The following is a 26,874-nucleotide window of genomic DNA, read 5'->3' as shown; positions in this document are numbered from 1 at the left end:
CGGCTACAGAATTGGCTTCCACTGTTATGCTGACGATATTCAAATCTATATTCCTGATTAACTAATCTCTGGGTTACCTAACTCTTCCACAAAAAGCCTCCAGCTTGTATAGACCGCTGCAGCTAGAGAGAATACTGACTAGAATGAGAAGATCTGAGCACATAACTTCTAATCTCACCACTCTACACTGGCTCACAATAACTACCATATCGGATTTTAATGTGCAACTGCTGACTGCGTGGCTGGGTGTCAGTGTCTGTATCCTACTGTATGAACATTTCTAATGGGGTTGATGCATGTTTGTGTAGTTACTAAATAAGCAGTTGTCTGTTTGTTTTATGTGCACCTTACCCTTTCTAATTCATTATTCTGTTTGTTGTAGTGTGTGGCTGTGGGGAATATGAGTGGATTAACCGGTTAATCGACCAGCGTCCCATCACCATATACCATTTAATTTGTATTAACTATTAATTAATTATTTAAAATCTTTTGCTTGTATGTATGCCATAAATATATGGCCTGTTAAGCCCTTTGAGACTGTACTTGTGATTAAGGGCTATCCAAATAAAATTGAATTGAATTGAAAATGAAGCCGCGTATCATTTTATCTCAGTCTATTTGCATTAGGCCTCATAAATGAACTCCACTGTTACCCCTCTATCAGATGTTATTGAGATAATGGCCCCTTTGTATTGGAGAGATAAACTGACATATGCACAACTCATTGTAAGAATACATGTAGAGACCAAAATATTCAACCTCCAATGAAACATACAGGAGCTTGGACTACTATGACATATGTTTATTTCAAATGTTTCAAGTATCCTCGAGGAACCTCAGGCAGGTATGCAGCTTTTGGCACATGCAAAACGTGCGTGTACGTCTTTGTGTGTGTGTCTGTTTTCAACTCATGCTAGTTACATGTCAGTCAGCAGTAGAAAAAAGCCAGACAGCGTCTCAAATTTGCACTCAATAGGACCTTGGGAGACCTTTGTTCTTGGGTAAACCATGGCACAGATCTCCGGTGCCTCAGCAAGATCAACACAGGACAAGGGCTCAATCACAGTGCAGTTATGGTCCAACTCATAATGATACATCAACCTATTGGAGATGTCGTCATCACATCCCAATCAAGACATATTTAAACAACCCTCTCCCTCAAAATCCTCATTAATTGTTTCAAACATATTTGACCCCTGACCCCATTTCTTTCTTAGAAAACGATTGTGACCCGTTGTGTGTCCATTTCCGCGCCACATGCGTTTTAACCCAATCAACATCTGTGATTGATATCAATGTTGTGAAGTATTTAGCAGTAGCTTGCTCATGGCTTGAAATCCTTAGTTTGCATATGAGTGACATTTACCCTTCACGTCCTCTTTTCAAATCAGACATGTATCATCAAATTTTACACCAAACAGCTGTAATTATACGTCGGCACTCTCTGGTGACCCCCCTCCCCCCCCCCGACCCCAGAGCTGGGAACCACTGTGTTGCTCCATTTACCAGTACTGAGACTAAAGGTAACCTTCTGATTGGTCCATCATCTCCTGGTCGTGCATGGTGACCACATGGCCCCGGCTCATGGAGCGGATGCAGGTGCGGTAGAAACTGACGATGCGGGTCTGGCCCAGCTTAAAGGCCATTGACATGATCGCCATGCCAACGATGATGAACAGCGAGGTGATCATGAAGTACTTAGGGTGCTTGGGCACGATGTCGCCAAAGCCGATGGTGGTGAGTGTGATGAAGCAGAAGTAGTACGGGTCGAAGCCCTCGAAATCTGTCTCCCACAGGGGCAGGATCAGTCCCCCGAGGAGGATGTACGTCACCACCACCAGCAGGATGAGCACGAAGGGCACGTCCAGGCCGTCCATGTTGGTCCCGATGCCCGAGAAGTCCCACATGGCGCGGCCCTTGGGCAGTCTGGGCATGCGGTCCAGCTCGGGGCAGGACTGGCTCCGCAGCAGCGGGCCCTGGCAGAGGAAGTTCTCCCGGGCCAGGATCTTTTCAAAGATCTCCTTGTTGCTGTTGAGCTGCGTCAGCTTCTGCTTGAGGTCTTTTTGGTTCTGGAGGACCTGGCAGATGTCCATGGGCTGGCGCATCACCGCATCATGGCTGAACACGAAGGTGCCGTCCTCCAGGGTGTGGTGAGTCTCCTCCCACACCTTCTTAGAGGCCTTGTTGGGGGACCAGGAGCGGTAGAAGAGGGCTTTGCCCAGCTTGTGGATGCGTCGGTAGGCACGGGACAGCAGCACAGCCAGGACATCACCAACGTCGCTCATGACCAGAAGCATGAGAGGGATGCCCACCATGGCATACAGGACACACACCACTTTACCCAGCAGGGTGACAGGGTAGATCTCTCCATAACCTAATGTAGAGAGGAGAGAAACTTGAGTGGACGGTATTAAGCCTACAGACCACCAGGTCTTCAAGGTAGTCTAATCTTTTAAGGCACTCTTACGTTTAAAGGCGGACCCTTTTTTGTTTGTGTTTGATCATGCAAGGCTAGAGGTGATCTTCATTTATTATTTGGTATTGCTGCCACCTGGTGGTACATTTCTAGACCTCACCAGGACTTCCATATTTTCAGAACGACCCGAGAGTAGCAATTTAAAAGTTTGTTTGCACGAAACAGGTCAGAAAATAAGCTTGGCCATTCATTGTCTGTGTTTAATGAACACAGACAATGAATGGATCAAAGAATAAGCAATTAAATAGTTTCACAACAAACATCGCAACAACGCAACAAAACTTTTTTTTGCACAAAGAAAACACCGAACTGAACTTCAATAAATCAATGATTATATAAATAAAAGCCAATAAAATAATTAAATGCAATAGGCTTGTAGATTAGATAACGTTAAGTGTCTTCCGGTCCAAAGTGGCTTTCTCTGGTCGCCAAGCCATTAGGCTGCTGCCCACCAATATAATGCAGCCAACTAATGCATCGTTACAAGCGGTTACACTCCTACATGAGTCATCGTGTCATGTATACTTCCCAAGAAAAATCCCAATTTAACACTCAATATCAACCATTTCAAGGTTTGCATTCCCTTTCCTTATATATTTATTAACTTTTCATTAAAAGATCAGATCCAACTTTCTTCAATCAAAATCTGGTGGGCAAGCTAGCTGAGTGATCATCTCGATGTATCATGTTTATAAAGCACGGGTATAAGCCTGTATTCGTTTCACACTGTATCCACAACATAGCCTACTCTCTATTTCTCCTAGCGTCTTTCGCGTCTCCGCTGCAGACTAGATGCTCTAGCAAGGTCAGGGCGGGTGAAGTGAACGCTCCGTGGTCACCAGCAGGCAGGGAACAGCCGCCATCATCCACCCCGCCACCGCACCGGCGGACCTCCCACGACAGCTGACGGTACTGACACACAGATGAAGCTACAGGGCACGGCAAGGCATGTTCACGGCTCTTGTTTCTAATTCGGGCCAATTATTAACAGACTATAATAATAGCCGATTACTTCAACACAGAACCTCGCAAATTGGTGATATTGTTGCCAGAAGTCTGAGGAAAGCTGACTCTGTTTATCCGCATTTAGAAGAACTAGCCAAGCTCATTTCTTGTTTTCGATACATTCGTTTCTTCCATTCAATAATAGCGGTTGTTTATTTCTAAATCGGAACATATCAAGAACCTGTTTTCCCCTTGAACTCCACCTGTTTGCGCGGTCCAAAACGTTATAAATTAACGTTCTCAACGCTATAGATGAACAGGGCAGTGAATACGCGCGGTTACAGAGGCTATCGCATAGATCACATATTGTTCTTCTTTTATTCAACAATTGCGTTGTTAAACTTCAGCCGAAGGCATAGTATCATGTGTATTTAACAACTGGAGCGACACTTAGCATTATCTATTTCAAGGGTCCTGTATCTTATGTTCTTAATCCCGGTACACTACCGAAAGTGTCTACTCTCATGTCGTGTCAATGTTATTGACTGAAAAAGGAGTTAAATCTCAACCAAGCATACCTCACCCAGGAAGCTTTCCATCAACTAAATAATAGATGGATCCAGGCGGACTTCCTAGTGATTAACAGTTAAACTCGCTTCACACACAATTTACTCCAGCACAGCATTAATCGTTAATTTAAACTGCCTACCTTTCAGTAGAATGAAAGAAGGGTACGTTGAGAGCCGCATCCCATGTTTCATTCAAAGCTCATTTACTTTATTTTGTTAATGCTTGGACTAGTGGATCAGTCGATTCAATTTGATTAAAGGAAACGTATTCATTCCATCAAACCTAATTACCAACTGTTGTGAAGACAGTGCAGCAGAAGAACATGGAGCCAAAGAAATCCCATCTTTCTGGATATTGCAGCCAGATGGACTTGAAGCCTGTTTTGATATTTTGTTCTAGTTCCACCACCAACTCGTCTTGCGTATGCTTATTGTCTGAAGGGGACGCAGAACCAAGAGTAATAGCAAAACAATATGCATTATTATTATTTTTGAATTGTATTTTAAAGGGTTGTAGCTATGGTTAAAGCTACTTACTGGTAATGTTCTGTACGATCTGCCCCAGGAACTCGTGGTATTCGTCAGTTGAATTGGGTTTCTTTCGGCCTTCAATGTTCTTAAAAAGCAGCGCTCCCAAGGCTGCATATCCAACCAAGGATAGGCTGAGAAAAAGGTGCGGGCATATCTTCCAGAGGAGCACACAGCATGGAGCTTCTCTGTTTTTGCCAGCCTTCCGTGGGGCAGACATCTTCTCGCGTCTTCTAGAGCCAGATCTTGCGTTCACTCCCTGCTAATGGCTTTCTGGTCATGGCCAGAGACCTATCTAATGGGCTCGGCACAGCCCTCACTCGCTGGAGGCACTAATGGTCTGTCTTCCCAGGATGCCGTGGGCCACTCTTAAGGGTGTATGGACACCCTATAGGCTAGATAGGCTAAAGTGGCAGCTCACAGCTTTAAGACATCATAAGACATTGCTCTCCATATTGTTTTGATTTAATGTTCTTGTTTTGTTATCGAGAGATTGGTAAAGCTATGTGGTTGTGTGGTTAGGGGGAGAGTAACAATGAGAATGACAGGTGCGGGGGGGCCTCGCCCCTGGGGCATTGAACAACTGTCACACCATTACCCTAGACTAAAGTGTAAAAATTCCCTCCTTCCTATCAGTAGCCTATAGTTGACCTCAACTGTCTGTAATGTTTGCATTAGAGTTTTGCCTTTATATTGATCTTACTTATATTCAAAGATATATTTTTCCATACAATATACCATTCCATACAACCTACAAAAAGTGTATTCCATACTCTTTTTGTAGTTCTACAACAAAATCAATGACTTTTTTTAGTCCCCTTATAGTCCTGCACCTTCTGCAGTGACACCAGAAATTCCCGTTCCATAATATATATATTGTTATAATCGTAAAGTTCAAAGACCCACTCTTTGAAATACCAATATCACTTTGTCCGTGGACGCAAAGGGTTGCAAAATAATAATTGCATCCGCCTAGAAGCAATCTTCCACTGCACCATAGGATTGCTATAATGTAAGTTCTGGACCGCTTTCAACTTATTCTACTTGAGTCATGTGAGAATCAAACATGAAGGCCTACTGTGCCTTGTGGAATAATCTTGACACGTTTCAAACATTTACACTCAACTATAAAATATAATGTGCTACAGTGTATTGACATGTTCAATGACTCCCCCCCCCCCCCCCCCCCCCCATGGAGTAGTAAGTGGAGGAGGGGAAAGCATTCCCACTCTGGAGTGTCTCCCCTTTTAACGACTGACCACACTCCTACTTGTCCTTGCATACTCTCTCTCTCGCTCTGTCTCTTTCACTCTCTCTATCTCGTAGTCTGTGTGGTGAAGCTTGCTTTTGCCCTCATTATACTAAACTTGTAGAAAAACTAATTTCCACTTCCTCTTTCAACTTTTTCGCTGTTTCACTCAATCATTCCTCCCATTACGTCTCACCATATAAGTATTGACAAACATAATCCTAGAATGTATTGTAAAAAATCAAGCTTTTCTTCTTAATGGGGCACCCACTAGTGATTGGTCAATATGCACACATTAGCATTTACCTGGTTTCTGTACAAATTTATTGGAAAGGTGTTCAATTCAAAGTCAAATAATATTGTCTTTCATGAGAAAGACCTGGTTTAACCGGTTACCTACTCTTTATTTCCACGATCATCTGAAGACTAAGAGAGATGCGATCCTCTTCTAAGTACCGGTTTTCGCAACGGCTCTGGTCCCTGGCGAGTGTTACCTTGTTGGAATAAACACTCCATATGGCAGTCCCCTGAACATAAACACATAAGCCTGCCTGTAAGTAGCCTTCTGCCAAAACAGTGGGTCGGAGAACGCATACAATGATGTCATCCCCTCGGGAAGAGATACTCAATATTCTCAGTCCACGCTTTTAAAGAACCGTTGTTTGTGTTAGAAATTAACCCCATTCATCAGGAAGGTCTTGGCTGGGACTTCGCTGCGAGTGGTTAAGCTCCCATCTTCTTGGTGGCTTGCAGTATGAGTGTGTTTGTGTGTGTTTGTTGATGGTCCCGGGTGAACTTCATGGTTTATGTCTAGGGTGTTGACTTCACACATAAAATTGTATGGTGTTTTATAAATCCTTTTTTGTTTGTGTACATACAAACATCTTGTGTGTGATTTTTGTGTGCGTAAATCCAAATGAGTAAAGACGTATTCTAGTCCATTCCTCCGGGGGATGTGTGTGTGTGTGTGTGTGTGTGTGTGTGTGTGTGTATGGTCGTATGCGTGTGTAATGGCTCTCTAGCATGGAAAGCTTCATACAGTAAATTAACTACTGTGGAGTGTCACCTCAGTATATATTCCTTCAGTATATTCAACACCCAGAGTAAAATGAATTGCATTTAATATACATTCTGTGTGAAGTTTTATAGGTTCACGTGTTTGTAGCAGTTTCCTCCCTTACCACAAAAACATGCAAAATAACTATGAAGGTATTATTGTAGCAGAAGTCTAGATGTGTTGAAAAACTACCTGCAAAAAACCCCACAGCTGAAACTTGCAGGAGCAGATTCGAGCAGTTGTAACAATGGACTTGCGCTCCCTCATTAAAATGCTGAAACAACATAGCGATCTATATAATTTCATTTGTGAGGATATATTTCACTGATGTGCAACTTCTGATGCATTAGTTCACATTTGGGTTTACGAATGCACACATTTTGTGCATGTTCTCAGATTATGAAACACGGGTGTGTGAATGTGTTTTGCATCAACTGCGCTGCAATGATTGTAGCAAAAGTGTCAAGTGCATGACTCTTTGAAGTTGTAATGCACAGGATAGGATTTGTGCACCTGTAACACAGACCTCTGAAATCGTAGACCCTATTTATTGTTTACAATGGTAGAAAAAAATATTTACGACTTCAAATGTACTGTTACACATTTGTGACTTTAGAGTACACATGCAAAATAAATATTTAGGACTTCAAATTTACTGTTACACATTTGTGACTTAAGTGTATGCATACAAAATCTGCAGTTACAGGTGCTTACACTCCTGCCCTGCACATAACCATCACAAGGGCGTTTCCCCTGGAGTTGGTTCCCTGGTCGCTGCCTTGCTCCTAGCCATTGGCTTAGGACACGTACCATTAAGAAAAAGTATTTTTTTATTACATGTCTTATTATACATAAATAAGTATAGAATATGTATGTGTACGCACATGTTCATGCCAAACATGATACTCACTATTACCTTATTATTGATGGTGCGGATCCTCTGTTAAACAACGAACAGCGCCAGAATGGACTTATTCCAGCCACTGTGTGTTCTAATCAACAAACGGGCTGTCAGCCTTTTTTCCTGATGGTCAGAGCAAATCAAAATGCAACAGAACGGTTGTGTTTTTTTGGTTCTTTCTGCATCTGTATGCATCACAACGATAATACTGCTTATTCTTGCCAGCTGTACTGAGAAAACAGTCCCTCAAAGATGTACTGGATACTTCTTCTTTTTTTTGCTGTCATGTATAAACCGCTCAAGTTAATGATAAATGTTTGGATAGCGGTCAGGCTATAAGAACCGTAGTTCTGTGGTTGGGGCCTAAGGGGAGCTCTATGTGCCAACAGTCCTTCTGACTGGCTTTCAGCTCCGCCTTCGGTTCCACAAACACACCTGTATAGCATTGTTATTATGTTGTGGAATGAGGGTGAAGATACCACTTGTTGGTGCCATTTCTTTCACATCTGAATTTGATAAAAAGAAAAAAAAGATTTCAATTGAGGTGAAAGGTACAACCAATGACCTTCTCTCCGTTTTGATGTGTTCAAAGTTGTGGGTTGGCGGTAGGTGGCTGCATAGCTGGGACCTAATGATGTCTTCAAGCAACATTAGGTCTATAATCCAATAGATCTTTCTAGTCTTTTCAACTTCTTACAGACCAATAATTTGGAATTGCCACAGAATACTGATAAAAACATTTGTATTACTGAAAGGAGATATTTATATGAATCTGCTAAAATGAATCAGAAATAGTGATGGTAAAGGCAAAAAATAACTGTTGTCTTGATGCAAATGAACAAAGGCAGAAATGTTCTGCCTCACTGCTCCTTATCCAGCTGATCAGATGACTTCCACACGTTGGAGCTCCACACCAAGGCTGGCTCACCATACATGGACACACAACTGCACTCTCCTCACTGTGAACCTCAAATTACCCCTCAGAAGTCTCCATGAGTGAAGCCAATGGCATTCAAAAGGAAAAATCTGTTGCACCGTGTTACGTCCCCTAAGTGGGCTAGGGGTAAGGGGAGTAACATAGACCAGATCAAAAAGAAAGTAGGAGTCAGGTTGTCCAAAGTAAAGTTGTTTCTTGCCAACTCAAGCATTTATCTTCAGGGAGACCCACAGGCCAACAAAACAAACAAAAGGTATCCCTGGATAGAAAAAAAAGGATCTTTCTAAAGGAAAATAAAAATACATTTGCTCATCCTCCCTAGCCACAATCAAAACAGGAGAAGAAAAGGGAACAAACAAAATGGCAGGCCTCCCAAACACGGCTTCCTGGCTCAACACAAAATAAGTAATGACAAAACAGAACTGCTAAGCAATTGACGGCAGCGATACAACCAGGCAGCAGGCCACAGCAGACAACAATCAGCATGGAGCAGAGAGCAGAGCATGGAGCTAAGAGCAGAGCATGGAGCCGAGAGCAGAGCAGGGAGCCGAGAGCAGAGCCGAGAGCAGAGCATCTGCCATGCAGCTCCTCTCTATATACATGCAGCCCCCTTGATTAGGTCTCCAGGTGTGCCTCGTTTAGGTGAAGCAGGGGGGGTGGAGCCGAGGGTCTGGCGCTAGAGGCAGCATACACAAAAGGACCTTAGAAACACATGGGAAAGTAACAGCCCCACACACAAAAAACAACCCCCACTGGTTATCAAGCCGTAGCTGCAATACAAATCATACACATTACCGAACCCTTGAAAGGGCATCCGCTACCACATTATCACAGCCCCTCTTGTGAGAACAACCCCTGCTTCTCAGAAGTGGAGCACGCGTCGTCCTTTAGAGAGGTCACACCTCTCTACATCAAAGCCTCCTCTGGCTTATGCTGCTAGCTGCTGTGCCTCGCTTCATAAACAGTCAGGTTACTCATGTCTCTTCATAAGGAACAGTCAGGTTCCTAAAGTCTCTTCACAAGGAACAGTCAGGTTCCTCTCTTCATAAGGAACAGTCAGGTTCCTCATGTCTCTTCATAAGGAACAGTCAGGTTCCTCATAAGGAACAGTCAGGTTTTTCATAAGGAACAGTCACGTTTCTCATAAGAAAAAGTCAGGTTTCTCATAAGAAAAAGTCAGGTTTCTCATAAGGAACAGTCAGGTTTCAGGTTCCTCATAAGGAAAAGTCAGGATTGTCATAAGGAACAGTCAGGTTCCTCATAAGGAACAGTCAGGTTTCTCATAAGAAAAAGTCAGGTTTCTCATAAGGAACAGTCAGGTTTCTCATAAGGAACAGTCAGGTTTCTCATAAGGAACAGTCAGGTTTCTCATAAGAAAAAGTCTGGTTTCTCATAAGGAACAGTCAGGTTTCAGGTTCCTCATAAGGAAAAGTCAGGATTGTCATAAGGAACAGTCAGGTTCCTCATAAGGAACAGTCAGGTTTCTCATAAGAAAAAGTCAGGTTTCTCATAAGGAACAGTCAGGTTTCTCATAAGGAACAGTCAGGTTTCTCATAAGGAACAGTCAGGTTTCTCATAAGAAAAAGTCAGGTTTCTCATATGGAACAGTCAGGTTTCAGGTTCCTCATAAGGAACAGTCAGGATTCTCATACGGAACAGTCAGGTGTATGATTTGTATTGCAGCTACGGCTTGATTACCAGTGGGGCTCTCTGCCCCATGCTGATGTCTCTAAAGGACAATGCGTGCTCCACTTCTGAGAAGCAGGGGTTGTTCTCACAAGAGGGGCTGTGATAATGTGGTAGCGGATGCCCTTTCAAGGGTTCGGTAATGTGTATGATTTGTATTGCAGCTACGGCTTGATAACCAGTGGGGGTTGTTTTTTGTGTGTGGGCCTGTTACATTTCCATGTGTTTCTAAGGTCCTTTTGTGTATGCTGCCTCTAGCTCCAGACCCTCGGCTCCACCCCCTCTGCTTCACCTAAACGAGGCACACCTGGAGACCTAATCAAGGGGGCTGCATGTATATAGAGAGGAGCTGCATGGCAGATGCTCTGCTCTCAGCTCCATGCTCCTCTCTCGGCTCCATGCTCCGCTCTCGGCTCCATGCTCCGCTCTCGGCTCCATGCTCCGCTCCATGCTCTGCTCTCTGCCCCATGCTGATCGTTGTCTGCTGTGGCCTGCTGCCTGGTTGTATCGCTGCCGTCAACTGCTTAGCATTTTTGTTTTGTCATTACTTATTTTGTGTTGAGCCAGGAAGCTGTGTAGGGGAGGCCTGCCTTTTTTTTTATTTTCTTTTTACATTTACACCAAAAATGGATCTGGTACTGTAAGATCCCGGACGAGCCCCCAATTATGTTACGTCCCCTAAGTGGGCTAGGGGTAAGGGGAGCAACATAGAACAGATCAAAAAGAAAGTAGGAGTCAGGTGGTCCAAAGTAAAGGTGTTTATTGCCGACCCCTCCCTTGAGCCGCAGCAGCTCTGCTTAACCATAAACACAGGGATGCCAGGAAATCAGAGGAGGGGAATGGGTGCTCCCTGTTGGCACCCCCTGGGGGGGGGGCGCCAACAGGTTGACCAGAGGGGAGTGATTCACTTTGGGGGCCACTGGGATGATTTCATCCTGGAAGACATAGATCTCTTTATTGGGCTTGGCAGGAGCCTTGACAAAGGTGATGGTGAGGAAGGGTATTTTTGGTCTAAGGACACAGAGAACTGCGTTCAGGTTCTGATTCATAGGTTGGTGTATTCTGCTAATGCTGCCATCGAGAGGTAAAAAAACATGCACGTAGGCATCTATGGTTGCTTTTGATACTTTTTAGAGGATGGGGACCCAAACACGCTACAACACACATGAACTTTTAGTTAGGTCTACTTAAAGACCAGACTCTTTTTTTTAATTCATTTGAGGGGATTTTACCCATTTTTTTGAATGCACACAAACTTGATAATCACCAAGTGTGTAGTTCAGATTCTCCAAGGCTAACATTACAAGGCAAAGCCAGAGTGCACACAAAGCTATGATCAAGGCCTTTTACGCTTTCACTGCCCAATTTTCTCGATGGCTCGGCTTCATTCACATCCAAGAACTTATATGGCTGGATCCCTGAGGGAGATGATGACGTCCGCTCCTCGCTCAGGCCTGAGCATGGCCACGAAGCCTTTGTGTGTGTTGATGTCATGACCGGCCTCCACCGAGTGCGTTGTCGGATCGGCAGGCGTCAGTGTGTTAGGGAAAGCATCAGGATGTGCGTATGTGGAGTCAATCGATAGACAAATAATGTTGCCGGTTCGTCAGACAGATGGTGGTTAGGGCACGGTGTTAAAAATACATTTTCTGAATCCAAGTCAATATTAAATTGAATGATTCGATTTTGATGCATAACATTTCAAGATAGATTAAAAAAAATGCCTTTATGAACAGTACAGTGAAGAGAGACAGGGCAAGAGGTTGAAGAAGAGAGGGAATGACGTGTCATATTACCACGGTCGGGAATCAAACCTGGGTCGCGACAAGACACAAAGATTTTTTTTTTTATTAAATGCATTTCCCCGTGAATGCTTGAAGCTTAATCCTGTTAGTCACGCGTGGCCAGTCTTTGGCTCCTCAACTTGCATTAATTTGGAATAGTCTGTTGGTCATGTTAATTAAAAAGTACATTAAAGGTACAGTGTTTAGTTTGGGAAAAGAGTTGTAGGAAGGAGGGGGGTTCCCATGGCAACGATCCATATGTGATTATTTTTAGTACCGTCGTTTTTGCAGAAGGCTATGTTTATTCACAGGTTTGAGCTGTCAAAAATATGCCTTTGTGCGAATTTATTGAATTTATTGTAGCTTTTCACACAACGGGAATACCAACTGGCACCTTACACAATATAGGTCACTACAGGACACTGTAGTGGTAGGAAAGGGAGTCACCACTAGTTGCTACTCAATTCTACAAACTGGGCCTTTAATGTTACTGCTTTGAGGCCAATTGTTAATGTAAACATTAATATTTGTAATAATACAACAAGTTAGAGGGGTCATTCTACAAGCTAGATCATTAGTTCTCTAAGAATGTTTTTCATATCTAAGCAAAATTGGTATTTTATCAAATTATCCAGAAATATCCCAAAATCCATCGCGATACCCAGCCAAAGTGGTGGTTAACAATGAGATTGTTGTGGACTGTAACATAAACAAACGTTAACACTACTATACAGTTAATTTAATCCTTCAGCTCATGATTTAAATGCGATGTTGCTGTGACCCGAAGAATTGTCTGAGGGTGAGTAGCAAATCCCAAGAAGCTGCTCCACCCCCAGGATACCATAACATATATATCGAACCGCCGATGCACCTATAATTTGAATATCGGCCGATATATCGATATCGGTAATCTTGTAACTCCCTAATTTCGGGATCAACCCCTAAAATCCAGTATCGTCAGGCTCTGAAACCCAGTCACATTTGGCTGACATTCAAACACCCTAACTACGAGACTAGGCTATCCTGCCACTTGTCAACATAATATGAATAGTCAGCTTGTTAGAATCTGAACTCTGTCCTGCTTTCGCTCGTCGATTGCAGCATTGGACCGATAGTCTGCGTTTCTTCTAGAGACCGTTCACCTCACACACTGCTGACACTTGTAGGTCCTGGAGCCGGTGTGGATGTTGGAGTGGGGCCTCAAGTACTCCTTGGACCCGAAGCACTTCCAACAGGCCTCGCATATGAAGGGCTTCTCTCCTGAGGAAGAAGACGACGGCAGGCGAAATGTTTCATTCTTTCCTAACACAAAGGTATGCACCCGCAGAGTGGTGATACACCGTCTGGATGAGAATAGAAGATTACCCTTTTAGTGGTCAACATGCAGTTCAAGTTTGGTAACCAACAGCGGTGGCAAAAGTACAGACATTCTTTACTCAAGTAGAAGTACAAAAAAAAATGACGATGAAAACTGATTTAACTCCTTAACTTAAGTAAAAGTGGAAAAGTAAAGGCTCTGAAATGTACTCTAAGTAAAAAGTAGGCCTGACATTTCTACCGACTTTGCAAAGCTAACTGAACCTTACGATATATTGATATAATTCAAAGACATAGGGCCCTATCTTGCATCCGGCGCAATTGACTTTCTCACTGGCGCATGTGTCGTTGCTAGTTTACAACTGGCGCAGAGCGTTCTTTTCCCTCCTGCGGCACGCGTCACATTCACTAGCGAGATTCGTCAGGGTCCCAGGCTAATGTGTATAGAGAAAGCGTGGATAATCAGAGTGTCCATGGGGATACTAACAAGATGCTGATTGTGGACCAGCGACCCGACAGTAAGAAACAGTCGCACAGTGTGTACTGCGGAGGTTTGCCTCAACTTTAAAAGTCGCCTAGTAGATAGGATGCTTAAGCTACCTGCTCAGGATCGGCTACCTAGGCTAATGAGCATGCTCATGCAGGCCCGCTATCGAGCCTGCCTATCCTAACGATCCTCCCCTATGTATACATTACATTTTGATGTTCGTGGACAATTTAACTTGATATGACCCCAAAACGAATAGTATATTTTATGTACGGTTAAACCTGAGAAAGCGAATAAGTTCAAAATTGTTGGGAGATAATATAATGGGACCCAGGATTTTCTTACTGTAGTACTTTAAAATACGTTTTTTTCCTGAGGCTAGAGTGGTCCATCCAGTTGTGATGAAGTTATGCAGAGAAAGATAAGCGTTGCATCAAAAGAGCATGTTGTAGAGTTAACTTCGTCCCCACAGATATGGTGAATAGGGCCATCTCGTTTCAAAAGGATTGACTATCTTCTAAAATAGTAAATCAAACAGCCCACCAGGACCGCTCTAGTACCGTTCCAGTACCATGTACACCAGCCATTTTTCCTTTGAGCTAAAATAAACCTATTTTCTTTTAGCATCATTCATTTTTTTGTTGTGTCCAAAACATTTCAAATGGAGGAAGCCGATACGTACCTGAGGACTTAAATTGCCATCGCAAAGATTCCAGTTTCTTTCACTTTGGCGACAAACTAATTTTTCCCAGATCTAACTCTTAATGCTACAAAGACAAGGGCATTCATATTTAGGCCATAGGCTCAATCACAACAGTGTAACATCATGGTGATAGCCCCCGGTGCAAATATTTTTTGTGCCCCCGGCCCCGCCCTAAACACAAGCGCAAGCACAAGCAAATTGCGCGCCCTGGAAAGGACTTCCGGGGGGGCAGCTTGTCGCGTTGTCCTGCTTACTACAGTGAGGGTTTCAGTGCGTCCTAACAATGAATCCCCCGCCCCCTCCCGTGTCCGTTCAATTTGGGGTGTGCGGTTTCATTTTGCTTGTTTCGTACAATTTAATTTATTAATTAAGGGCGCCACCAGAGGGCGCCCCCGACACATTTGCCGCCCTAGGAGACCGCCTAGGTCCTCTTTTTTTCCTTCCTCCATGGGCCCCTGACGGCGTCTGCGCTCCGGTGCAGTGCACCGGTTGCACCGTCGATATTTACGCCACTGCTCAATCACCATTGTGGTAACCTATTTGGTGATAGATATTGACTTAACTGAGATTTGTTTCCATGAAATCTTCATGATTGCCACTTATTGATCAGAAACATCAACATATAATGGACCCATTTCCCAAAATGCTATTTTACATAGAGTGCTTACAGGTATGGTTCAGTTTTGCATACAGAGTTACAAAAGTAAGTCAGGGTGTATCTACACATGCATGCAAGGCAGACTAGGTCCCTCTGGTGGACAGAGAGGGACACTGCCTGTACCTGAAAATTTTGATTGATTTGTGTGGCCACACAGGTATTTCCTCCCCATATCTGGTCTTTCCGGAAGACATGCAGGTGATTAAAGCTACTCTTAGGTGGCTTGTATATATAGTGTGTTCGGAGACATACAGGTGATAAAAGCTATTCTCAGGCAGCTTGTATATATAGTGTGTTCGGAGACATACAGGTGATAAAAGCTACTCTTAGGCGGCTTGTATATATAGTGTGTTCGGAGACATACAGGTGATAAAAGCTATTCTCAGGCAGCTTGTGTATATATAGTGTGTTCGGAGACATACAGGTGATAAAAGCTATTCTCAGGCAGCTTGTATATATAGTGTGTTCGGAGACATACAGGTGATAAAAGCTACTCTCAGGCGGCTTTTATATAAAGGGTTTTCTGAGACATACAGGTGTTTAAAGTTACTCTCAGGCGGCTTCAATATAAACTTAGCTCAAAAAGTAAGGAAATTTGTGTTTGGTAGAATATTTCTCTGTGGTAACAGTGCTTTTTGCCAATAAATCTTATACCATTGGAAAGCCTGTTTAGTTCCCTTTCAAAAGGTGCCCCATTTGTAAGGAACATGCATTTGTGGGATGAGCAGCAGCGCTGAGTATGTGGGTTGCGCCCATGAAAAACTTGCCAAATCTTTTCTGCCATTCCCAAACAGGTTATTTTGCTGTTGCTATTGACACTTGTTTTGAGCTTCTGGTACCTCCAGGTGCTGCCAATCAGGTGCCTGATTGGCGCCTGATTGGCAGCACCTGTGAGCATAGGCCCTACTACTGTAAGTACAGCTACAGTCAGTAAGTGTCTGCTTCAAGAATTTGCCTGCCACGTTTGACTGATCAGGATAGGGCCCTTGCGATAGGGCAACTTCAAGCTGGTGTTCCGCAAAACCAAGTTGCGGCATTATTTGGAGTGAGCCCTAGTCTCTCCAAACTGAAGGCGAAGTGGGCGTCCCAAGAAGACAACACCCCAAGAAGACCATTTCATCACCGTGTCAGCACTTAGGTGCCAGAGGCTGTCCTCTACAGATTTGCAGTCAAGGTTTGCAGGACGATATGGCCAATGGCTCTCTGCCCAGACAATCCGGAACAGACTACACGCAGCCAATCTCCGGTCTCATAGGGCTGCCAGCAGTCCTGCCATGACTGCCCTTCACCGTCAGGCCCGTTTGCGCTGGTGTCGGCAACACATGCACTGGAACCTGAACATGTGGAGGAACGTTATGTTTAGTGATGAGTCCAGATTCTGCCTACGGCAGTTGGATCGTAGGGTCACAGTGGGGAGAAGACGTGGAGAATGCTATGCTGATTGCTGCACCGATAGAATAACATATTTTGGTGGAGGCAGTGTGATGGTGTGGGGCGGCATCTCCCTCACTGGAAAAACAAGGCTTGTCATCATTGGAGGCATTCTCAATGCAGAGAGATATAGAGATGAGATTCTGCAACCAGTGGCAATCCCATATCACCACAGTCTGGGACAGGAACTCTATCCTCCAAGATGACAACGCTCGCCCCCACAGGGTGGGGTTTATCATAGACTACCTCCAGAATGTGGGAGTGGAGAGGATGAAATGGCTAGCTAGCAGTCCTGACCTCAACCCCATTGAACACTTGTGGGATCAGCTTGGGCGTGCTGTTCGTGCCAGAGTGACCAACACAACCACGTTGGCTGACTTGCGACAAATGCTGGTTGAAGAATGGGATGCCATCCCACAGCAGTGTGTGACCAGGCTGGTGACCAGCAGGAGGAGGAGGTGCCAGGCTGTTGTGGCTCTGTATGGTTCTTCCACACGCTACTGAGGTTCCATTTTGTGAAATGAATAAATTGTTAAATTGCCAATGTGTCTTGTTTCTTCAAACTTCAATCATCCAATCCACCAAACACCAAACGAGTCAATGGCAGAATAAGCTGTTTTGCATTGGCAGAGAAGATTTGGCTGATTTTTCATGTGCGCAACCCACATACTCAGCTCTGCTGCTCATCCCAAAAGTGCATGTTCCTTACAAATCGGGCAACATTTGAACGAGAACTATACAGGCTTTCCAACGGTATTTATTGCCAAGAAGCATTGTTACCACAGAGAAATAATCAACCAAACACAAATTTCCTAACTTTTTGTGCTAAGTTTATATATATATTTTTTCTTGTTTTATTTAACCAGGTGAAGTCCAATTGAGATATTGAAATCCCTTTTACAAGGGAGCCCTGGTATATATAGGGTGTTCTGAGACATACAGGTGATAAATGCTATTCAGACGGCTTCTATATATAGTGTGTTCTGAGACATACAGGTGGTAAAAGCTACTCTCAGGCGGCTTCTATATAAAGGGTGTTCTAAGACATACAGGTGATAAAAGCTACTCTCAGGCAGCTTTACTTTATCGACATTATCAGGATTAGGGTTATCAACATAATGCCTTTATTAATAGGATTTTTCAACATCACTTATCAATATCCTTATTATTGAATGACAAATTTCACTCATCACCAAGACAACCATTCACATACGAAGAACCAAATGTCAAAACTGATTTTGCCAATTTTAGGATCAGAGGTGACGGTATCATTCAACGTAAAGAGGACTTCCTCTGGAAGAATAATGGACTGGCACACATCTAGACTACTACTATTACAGTAAAGGGCAGAAGGTATAGCATGCGGTAAAGAATAGTAAGTATAGAAAAGAAAAGAAAACTGTCCATCCGTCCGTTCAATGGGAGGGAATGTGATTAAAGTGAAGGCAATCTTTTGTGTCATTTCTATACAGCCGACAGCTCAAAAATAAATGTTTTCAGTGTAAAAAGTGACTATTCCAACTCTCTGTATCTCTTTAGACTATCTTCTGCCAACTGCTGTGACGTTTGTTGTAGTCGTGCTACAAATCTATTGTGTTCCTCATAACAAACGTAAAAAAGAGTACTATATTTCAGCTCTACTGAACAAAATAATATATTGATCAACAGCGGGACCTTTTGAATCAATAAGGCCTTCTACATCCTTCTACAATAATATAATTATGGCATACAGCAAACAATCTTTCAGTATATGCTGTGAGAATAGAGTAACACTCTTTCTAAATTGTTAAAAAAGCACACGCACTAAGAACGTGCCTCTTCCAGCTTAAGTGTGCTACTTACAGAGCCCACTAGGGGGTGGTAGAGTCTATGTGATGAAACACTTCTACCATGTAACACTATAACAGAGACACATGTTTAACAAGTTTTCCTAATGTTAATTACTCGCACTGCTGCAAGCATGATGATGATAATATCATATGCAAGAATATCCAATACACATATATTGCACTCAATTTTCACAGTCACCTGTGCAACAGGCTGAACAAGCTGCGTCTACAGACTGGCTGGAAATTAATTGTTGGAACCAATGAACTGGTTCATACATAGTATACATACATAATCATGTACACAAACCTACACGTACATACATACATAGTATATATACGTGTAGATACCCATACATACATAGGTACACAAACATACTTACACAGACAAACATATGTGAACATACATACTAATAGCTAAACATACAAATTCATACATTCATGCATATATGCAAAGATATTATGTAAACATAAGTATATTTTGTACATACGTATAAATAAATACATACCTACACACACATTCTATACATACATATACATACTAATACACACGCATACAAAGTCTTACATACGTACGTACACAAACATACGTACACACACAAACACATACATATAAATTAGTATGTAGACATAGGTATGCATATGTACATATGTATAAATACATACACATGGCTAAACATACGTATACCTATGTACAGAAACATGTTAACGTACAGAAATATACGTCACATACATATACATACATACACATAGATTTACATGCATACAGTAAAATAAGTACACATACATATGCATACATACATACTCATAGCTAAACATACATACCAAAATCATCTATGCATTATATATACTGTATGTACATACACATAGGTGAAAATACGTCCAAATAAGGGAACATAATATAAACATACATAAACAAACGTATGATCACACGCACACATAAGCATGTATGACTTCCACATTTTCTAGTTTATAATAGGACATTTTAAAACAACGATAAACCCTGACATATCTTTAATAGAAGGCCCACTTGGCTGATCAACTTTTTTCCGTGATAAAAATTAGTTTTCTAATAAATAGAAAAGCGAGGTTGTGCAGTTGGACCTTGCCTGGCACACTACACCACAGCCTTCACTTTAATAATTTGGCATCATTTTTAAGAAAACATTACAAAAAAGTTCATCAAAAACAAAATATTAAATGAATGAATCGATTGGTAGTATATTGAAAATATAAAGAAAATATGGCTTAACCGCAGAAGTTCTCTGAACATTTGCCTTGGAATGAATGCAATCTTTTCATTCAACTGACATTTTAGAAAGAGGGTGAAATATTTATAATAATCATTTCATGATTGATTAAAATATAAGACAAAGGAACGATGGACTGTGTATCATGGATTCTGTTAGTTAACTCACCCACTGTCAGAAGTGTTGTAATGAATGACATGACATTTCAGACTCTATCTTTACACAACTTCACAGTTCATTCTCACTTGGAACGCACGACAACATGCCAGAGTAAAAATATGGCAGGAAGGTTGGATCATAATAAGTTCTTTTAACCTCTAAACGCTCTGGTGGCGCAGTGGCGTACCGGCTCATTGTTTTTTCTTTAAAGTCACCAATATCCCAAGGGCATCTGTGATGTTAAGGAGGGATGAGAAGGATTTTAGCTGAGGACACTCGCCGGGACTGAATAGTATTTTCTCCTGGTCGCCAGCAACATTAACCCTTAAAGTGACAGGTCAATGACGCTGTCATTTTTTTTACTAGTCAGATTTACTGGCAGAAAACCAAATTTGAAAAAGCATGTTTTGAATGTTTTTATTGTCGTTTCCTGATGAATGCGACGGCATGTAAACCGCTGGTCACTTTTTATCGCTCACTCTTTCGCTCACAAAAAGTTTTCCCTTTCTCTCCTTTTGCTTCGCACTCAAATAAAGTTTTGTATAAAAGGTGCTCTACTGGAATGAAAAGCTATAATAAGCCGTGACAAGTGGCAACAGAAAAACAGCGGTTAGAACACCTTCCTCTGGAGGTCTGCCACTGAACGACATGTGCATCGGGTTCTGCTCATTGGCCAGAAAGAGCTGCTACATTGATTGCCCAGAATCACTGGAGGGAAAACGTGACTATACGCAGGTGAAATATGTCTATTTGGTTTCCCTCAATGTGTTCTTGAGAAATACCCACATAATCGGCGCACGTTGTGGATTGGACCCATCGCTGTCCTGGAATAGAGGAGAGGAGGACTCTCTGTACCTATGATTACCAGTGCAAACTGCACCTGACATTTCACATTAACGTGTAGTCATTTCAGCAGGCACTTCTAGAGTAGTAGTTATGTGCATAATAGCCACATCTGAGAAGTAAAGAGACAGCACATCTCCACAAAGTGTGAACTAAAAATACCAAGTGTACAGGTCAATTAATGAAATGTTCTCCTAAGAGACTTAAGATCGGAATACAGGAAGGAAACCTCGTGCAAATACTTGGGCTAACCTGTTAATCACACCACATCTTGTTCGGTACGTAGCAGACAAGCTAAAAGTGCCCGAAGCTAGCGTGGTCGAGTCGTTAGGAGGTATTCTTGAAATTTGTGGCCCCCAGGTACCATCCCCTCTGTCTAGCCCCGCAGCTCAACAGCACCATCCATCTCGTCCAAGTCGCCGTCCGCCTAAGGCGGTTCTTTCTCCTCGACGACGACATGCTTCCCCCATCGACCTCGAGTCACATGACCCCCTAACCAGGTTGATCGTCAAGGACCTGGGTCCTTGACGTTGTTGCTTATATATTTTAGACTCTACGTTCCACATGAGTAGTTGTAATAAATATGACTGTTGGATAAGGCTAACTGAGGAAAGTGAATGGTGGAAGGTTACAGTGAAGAATAAGGCAGGGGAGAGGGGTTATTATCTTATTGACACCATAAACCAACACACACACGTCCAGATGGCATTTAACTGCAGATTCAAATGGTTTTAGGATGTGAAAGAACATAAAATAAAAAGGTAGATAAAATCTCGGTTACGTATAAAGCTGAATAACCATATAGTTATGGAATTTATAAATACGATAAGCCTATGTAATCTGAATACAGAACTTTGTGCTGATATCAATTGGGATAAAACAACATAAAAAATGCTATATCACAGGGACGTGCACAGGAATTTTGAGGGGCAGTTGCTCTGAACAGAAAAAAGGGAAGCTCTCCCCCCAAAAAAAACAACCTCACAGGCTATATGAAGGACTGAGAATAACAGGGTCTTTATTAATATATTAATACAAATAAGTAAAACACTGAAATACAGCACTCATTCACCCTAACTACTACTAATGATAACCCAGAAAAACATGACTTGAAGAACATAACATGAACACAAACATAATTGAAAACAATATCCTATCAAGTCACTGATACGTTTCTCCAAATTTACATGTAAAAAATGCAAAGCTTCAAAGGAGAAACTGAGCCTGGATTTATGAAGATTTTAATCCATTTCATAAAAGGCAGTCGTCTCACAAGACAACTGCGACAATCTCTTTAGTCTAGGCACTAGGCAGGCATATCATGCAGGCTCAGGTGCGGTTCGCGCGCAGCTAGTAAACACAGTTTGCCCTTCCCCTACTGACTTTCACTCTCGGTGCCTGAATGGAAGTGAATGAGGCTACGTTTAGTTTATGAAATGTTTTGAGTGGCAATCTATTTTTATTTAGGCCTACATGAAATTCTGCATCCATTCTACGATTTAAAAAGTATTTTTTCCTGGGAAGGGCAACATGAGTCGAGGAGGGCATATGGGCAGTTTCCCGGGCAACCTGAGCAATCCCCCTGTGCACGTTCCTGTTTTATCACGAGTTTACGATAAGTAGTAAAATGTACAGATGCAGGGTCCACATATGCTCCCAGATCATTATACATGGATGGGAAAAGGGTTGATCACTTTAAATATCGCACAGGAGTTAACAGTCTAGCGACGGGGTGAAAAAATAAATCATACTCTCCTGACTAACCCCATTGCCTTCTCTACCTGGAGCATGCCAGGCTTGCAGACCTGGCAGTCCCTGATGAAGTTCTTCCACAACTGGTCAAAGAGCAATTGATCTCCAACTTCGACGGCTCAGCAGCTCCGAGTCTGGATATTCGACTTGCGGCAGGCAGGCATCAGGCAGCTCCGTCAGCCAGGTGTTGGTGTTACAGGGTCTGCAACGTGAGAGGACGTGTATCTCAGGACTTGGTGTTGAGTATTCCTTCATCCTTGATGAGAACACTTCTGAGCACTTCTTCACTCACTATCGTGATCTCCGGGGGCAACAGAGAGCCGACTTCTTATCTCCGGCAGGCGAACTGCTCCTGAAGCTGTGGCTGAAGCGCAGTAAAAGCCTCTTGGAATTCCCCTCCTGTGAAGGTAGGGCCATGGTCGGACAGTACTCCAAAGGACTTCCCTCGGTGAGTGATGAATCTTCACACAGTTAATAATGATCCCCGATCTCTTTTCCTTATCAAAGTCCGATATTGATCATGTATAGGCTATGAAGGAGGCTATATAGGAGGCAATCAACGCATGTAGAATAGAATGCTGGCTGAATAAGCAAAGTCTGGGTGGTGGATGGTCAGCCATCCTAGGCAGGGCCATCTTGTCTTTCCATTTACCACATCCTAGGAGGTCACGCTGGTGACTGCGGAAGGCCTCTCTCCCCTCAGGATCAGTACGTTTGTCAAATTTCTGCGAAGACCCTCTCTGGCCCTGGGGGGAGCAGCCTTTGGTCATAGCCTTGATGAACAACTTGGTGAGGGGGGTCATGTGAATCAAGGATGATGGGGTGAATGGAGGACGATGGGGTAAATCGTGGAGATAGGACCACCAAGATAGGCAAACAGCCACTTGGATGAGCTGCATAATGCTGTTGAACCGCTGTGCCGGGCAGAGGACAGTTCCTTTGGGGCACTACCCACCTGAAGGTTTTCAACCAAGTGGGAAAATTGCTGCGTGTACATGGTGTTCCTGGAGTTGCAGTATGTTGATGGATGGGCCTCTTCGAGTTTTAAGCAATCAGTGAGGATCTGGAACTTGGACGTCTTTGGGATCTTAGGGCAGGATGTTCTCCAGAGCTACTCTGAGCCCAGAGAACTCCCAGGGCCCTTTTAAAGGTTATCTTCTGTTGTGGATATATTTGAGAACCTGGACATTGTTTAGGGGAGTGGTAGAGTGCTTTGGTCTGACTAGGGGACCAAAGCACCGACTAGGTTGTTGTGACTTCTCTCAGGTGGCTCTGTTGTCTCTGCCTCCCCATACGTTCTCGGCCGTAACGTTGATCCGTCGCGGCAAAATAGTAGGGTACTCCCCTACCATAGTGTATTGGCTCAGACTTGTGGATAAAGCAGCTTCATGGAGTGTTTACCCCTTAAATCTTTGATGTCTGACAGGACGTCATCGTACTGCGTTCTTCGTTCTGGTGAGTTTCCCTGATGGTGTTCTTTTGGTCCTCAAGTGGATGGGTAGCCGCATCTCTCGTCTCGTTCTGACGCCGGGATCTTCAGCCTCAGGACCAGGATATGATTAATAAAAAGAACCATGAAATCCTGCAGTGCTCCTGAATTTGTTGCCACTCAACTACAATCAAATATTACTATATATCTCCCTTACTAGCTTAATTTTGCCTCATCTGAAGCTACAGGCAATCGATTATTTGCAAAGTGCCTCGTTCTCCTGACAGTAAAGTTCTCTCCCTCTATTATTTTGATGGTTTATTTGTACTTATGGTTCACCCTCTCCATTGATTCCAGTAACCTGTTGTCTTCATTATGCAAAGGAAAATTCAAATTCATGTTTTCCACTTTGTTCCACTTGATTTTCAATGTTGATGGACGTTTAATAAGCCAAAATCTGTCCTGTTTTATCATTTTCTGATTCGTTTTTTATTTGACGGGAAAATGTATTATAGTGGCTGAACCCATGTTGAATAACTTTTTGAACTCCCCAAAGGTCATCTTGCACAGGTGAAGCATAATCATGTGACCTTGACCTTAAGTTTGTTTATCTTTGGCGTGCTCACCAGAGAGGAAGAACAGCATTTCTGTGATTTTAATATCCTCCTAAAGATGTTCAGTATTCTGTTATGCCTGTGTTGAAATCGAAAACTACAAACATCTTTGACTTTTCACATCCCCATTGAGTGACCAAGCAAAGCTGGATGTGTCAGCCTGCTGGCACATCAGGTACCCTACGCTACTGAATTGAATTTTAATTGGTGCTTTAGTGTAATTGGTCAAGTTCATGGAAATTTAGTTATTCAATTGATTATAAATTTTCTTGGCGTGTGTGTATGTGGTTTTGTGTATATTTGGGTAATTTTGTGCATTGGTATGTCCTTCTGTGTATACGTTGTGTATGTGCATTAGGGATGGGCAAAACTATTATTTTTCTGGCAATCAGTTCTTTCAGTTCCGTTCCGTTTGATTCGTTCGTTAAGTCAGATGGCTTGTTACGTAATTTGCCATGGAATCGGAAATGATGGAATAAATGTTTATCAACATGCATGTAGCCTACTACTTTCTAATGTTCTGGCGAAATTACCCAGGTTAAGTGTAAATATTAAGCATATATATAAAGCACATACGTGCTTTCATAAATATCCTTATTACATAATCGGGTACAGTAAGAATTAAATAGCATCTTCAAAGTAGGGCTAATAAGCAGTGAAGCACGTAAGCAAGCAGCAGCACCACCATTGGGCGAATTTCCTACTAGAACAAACAAGACTCGTAATGGTAGGTAAAAACAATACTTTATTAAAGCATACAATTGTGATGTAGAACAAAATAAAAAGAAAACATAAAGTGCTTGCATGATATTGAAGCCTACAGCAATCAAACTTGTGTGGTGGTGCCTTATCATTTGTTTACCCATGGGCCATGGCAACGCAATTGCTACCTGCTGTAGTACTCTCATTGGCTGAATCGTTGAGGACGTTTTAGACTCAATCAATATAAGCTCGCGGGGAGACTAAGCTCTGTTCGTTTGTATATTGTGTTTTGGGAATCAGTTCTCGTCGTTCGTTCTGACCGAATCGTTCGCGACCGACCCATCACTAATGTGCATGTGTGTGTGCATGTGCTGCTAACCATATTCCAATCTTCATAACTGGATGGCTCTCACACTGACATTATAATCCAACAACCCAAAACATACACACTCACACACACAAACAGACACACCAACACACACACACATACCACCATCAGGCCCACATGCATCTTCCTCCGACGTCTTCTTCCCTAAAGTACCGTTTGACACATTATACGTGCAAACAGCGTTTGGAGTAATTCCCCGGCGGTGAACTGTTTTCACAGGACGCACGCGCCCGGCCGTTCTGGAGGGGCTGTGCAGTGGCCCACTGCTGCTTGTTCCGCTTGTAAGGAAACACAGAACAGGCTTTTCTGTAAGCTTCTCCCTCATTGTGTGTGTGCAGAAAGGCCTGGCCTCTCTTTAAATACATTTCCCAGGCGGTTTCACACCCCGCCTTGAGCCACCACAGCCCTCCTCTTTAGACCCTCTCTCGCTCTGTCCCTCTCCCGCTACCTTGCTCTCTCACACTCGCTCCCCCTCCCTCTCCATCTCTCACTCTTTCTCTCTCGCCCTTCCCTCTCTCTCTACCTTTCTCTATCCTACTCGCTCTCCCTCCTTCCCACCCCCTCGATCGCGCCCTGAATAAAGTTAGACCAACATGTGGCCCCTTAAACCCGCCCTTGGACCGCTGGTGGGGCCGCACACACACACACACTCACACACACACACACACACACACACACACACACACACACACACACTGACACACAGGCACAGACACACACACAGGCACACAAACACAGGCACACACACACACAGGCACAGACACACACACAGACACAGACACACACACACACTGGCACACACACACACACACAGGCACACATACACGCACAAGCACACACACATGCATACACACACACAGGCACACACACACACACACACTCACAGCAACACACAAGTACACACACACACACATGCACACACACAACCCCCCCATACACACACACACACATACACATATACCCACACACAGGCGCCCCCCCCCTCCCCCCCCCCCCCCCCCCCACCCACACACACAGATATACCCACACACACAGGCACAGACACACACATATACCCACACACAGGCACACACACGATTGTTTGTTAATAGTCCAATTAGATAATTACCATCTTTCACTCCTTTCGCCCCTCTGTTTCCCATAAAGCAGTGAATGGCACTCTGAGAAGGGGTGGTGGTGGTGG

At 43.2% G+C, this 26,874-nt stretch overlaps 1 protein-coding gene across 1 annotated transcript; it reads right to left on the bottom strand.

The window, feature by feature from the left end:
* Positions 1-1,517: 1,517 nt before the first annotated feature.
* On the bottom strand, positions 1,518-22,975 carry kcnk18 (potassium channel, subfamily K, member 18; the record flags this gene model as incomplete). The annotated part of the gene is made up of 8 exons (XM_079729088.1): positions 1,518-2,374; positions 4,282-4,425; positions 4,528-4,629; positions 9,263-9,338; positions 11,257-11,359; positions 13,275-13,434; positions 22,669-22,760; positions 22,884-22,975. 8 exons carry the CDS (start codon positions 22,973-22,975, stop codon positions 1,518-1,520), a joined length of 1,626 nt encoding a protein of 541 aa, XP_079585214.1.
* Positions 22,976-26,874: the final 3,899 nt, after the last annotated feature.

Source organism: Pollachius pollachius, assembly GCF_949987615.1.
Source record: "Pollachius pollachius genome assembly, chromosome: 2".
Classification (NCBI taxonomy): Eukaryota; Metazoa; Chordata; class Actinopteri; order Gadiformes; family Gadidae; genus Pollachius; species Pollachius pollachius.
The sequence above is the reverse complement of the archived record's forward strand: the minus strand, read 5'-3'. Positions and strand labels throughout refer to the sequence as shown.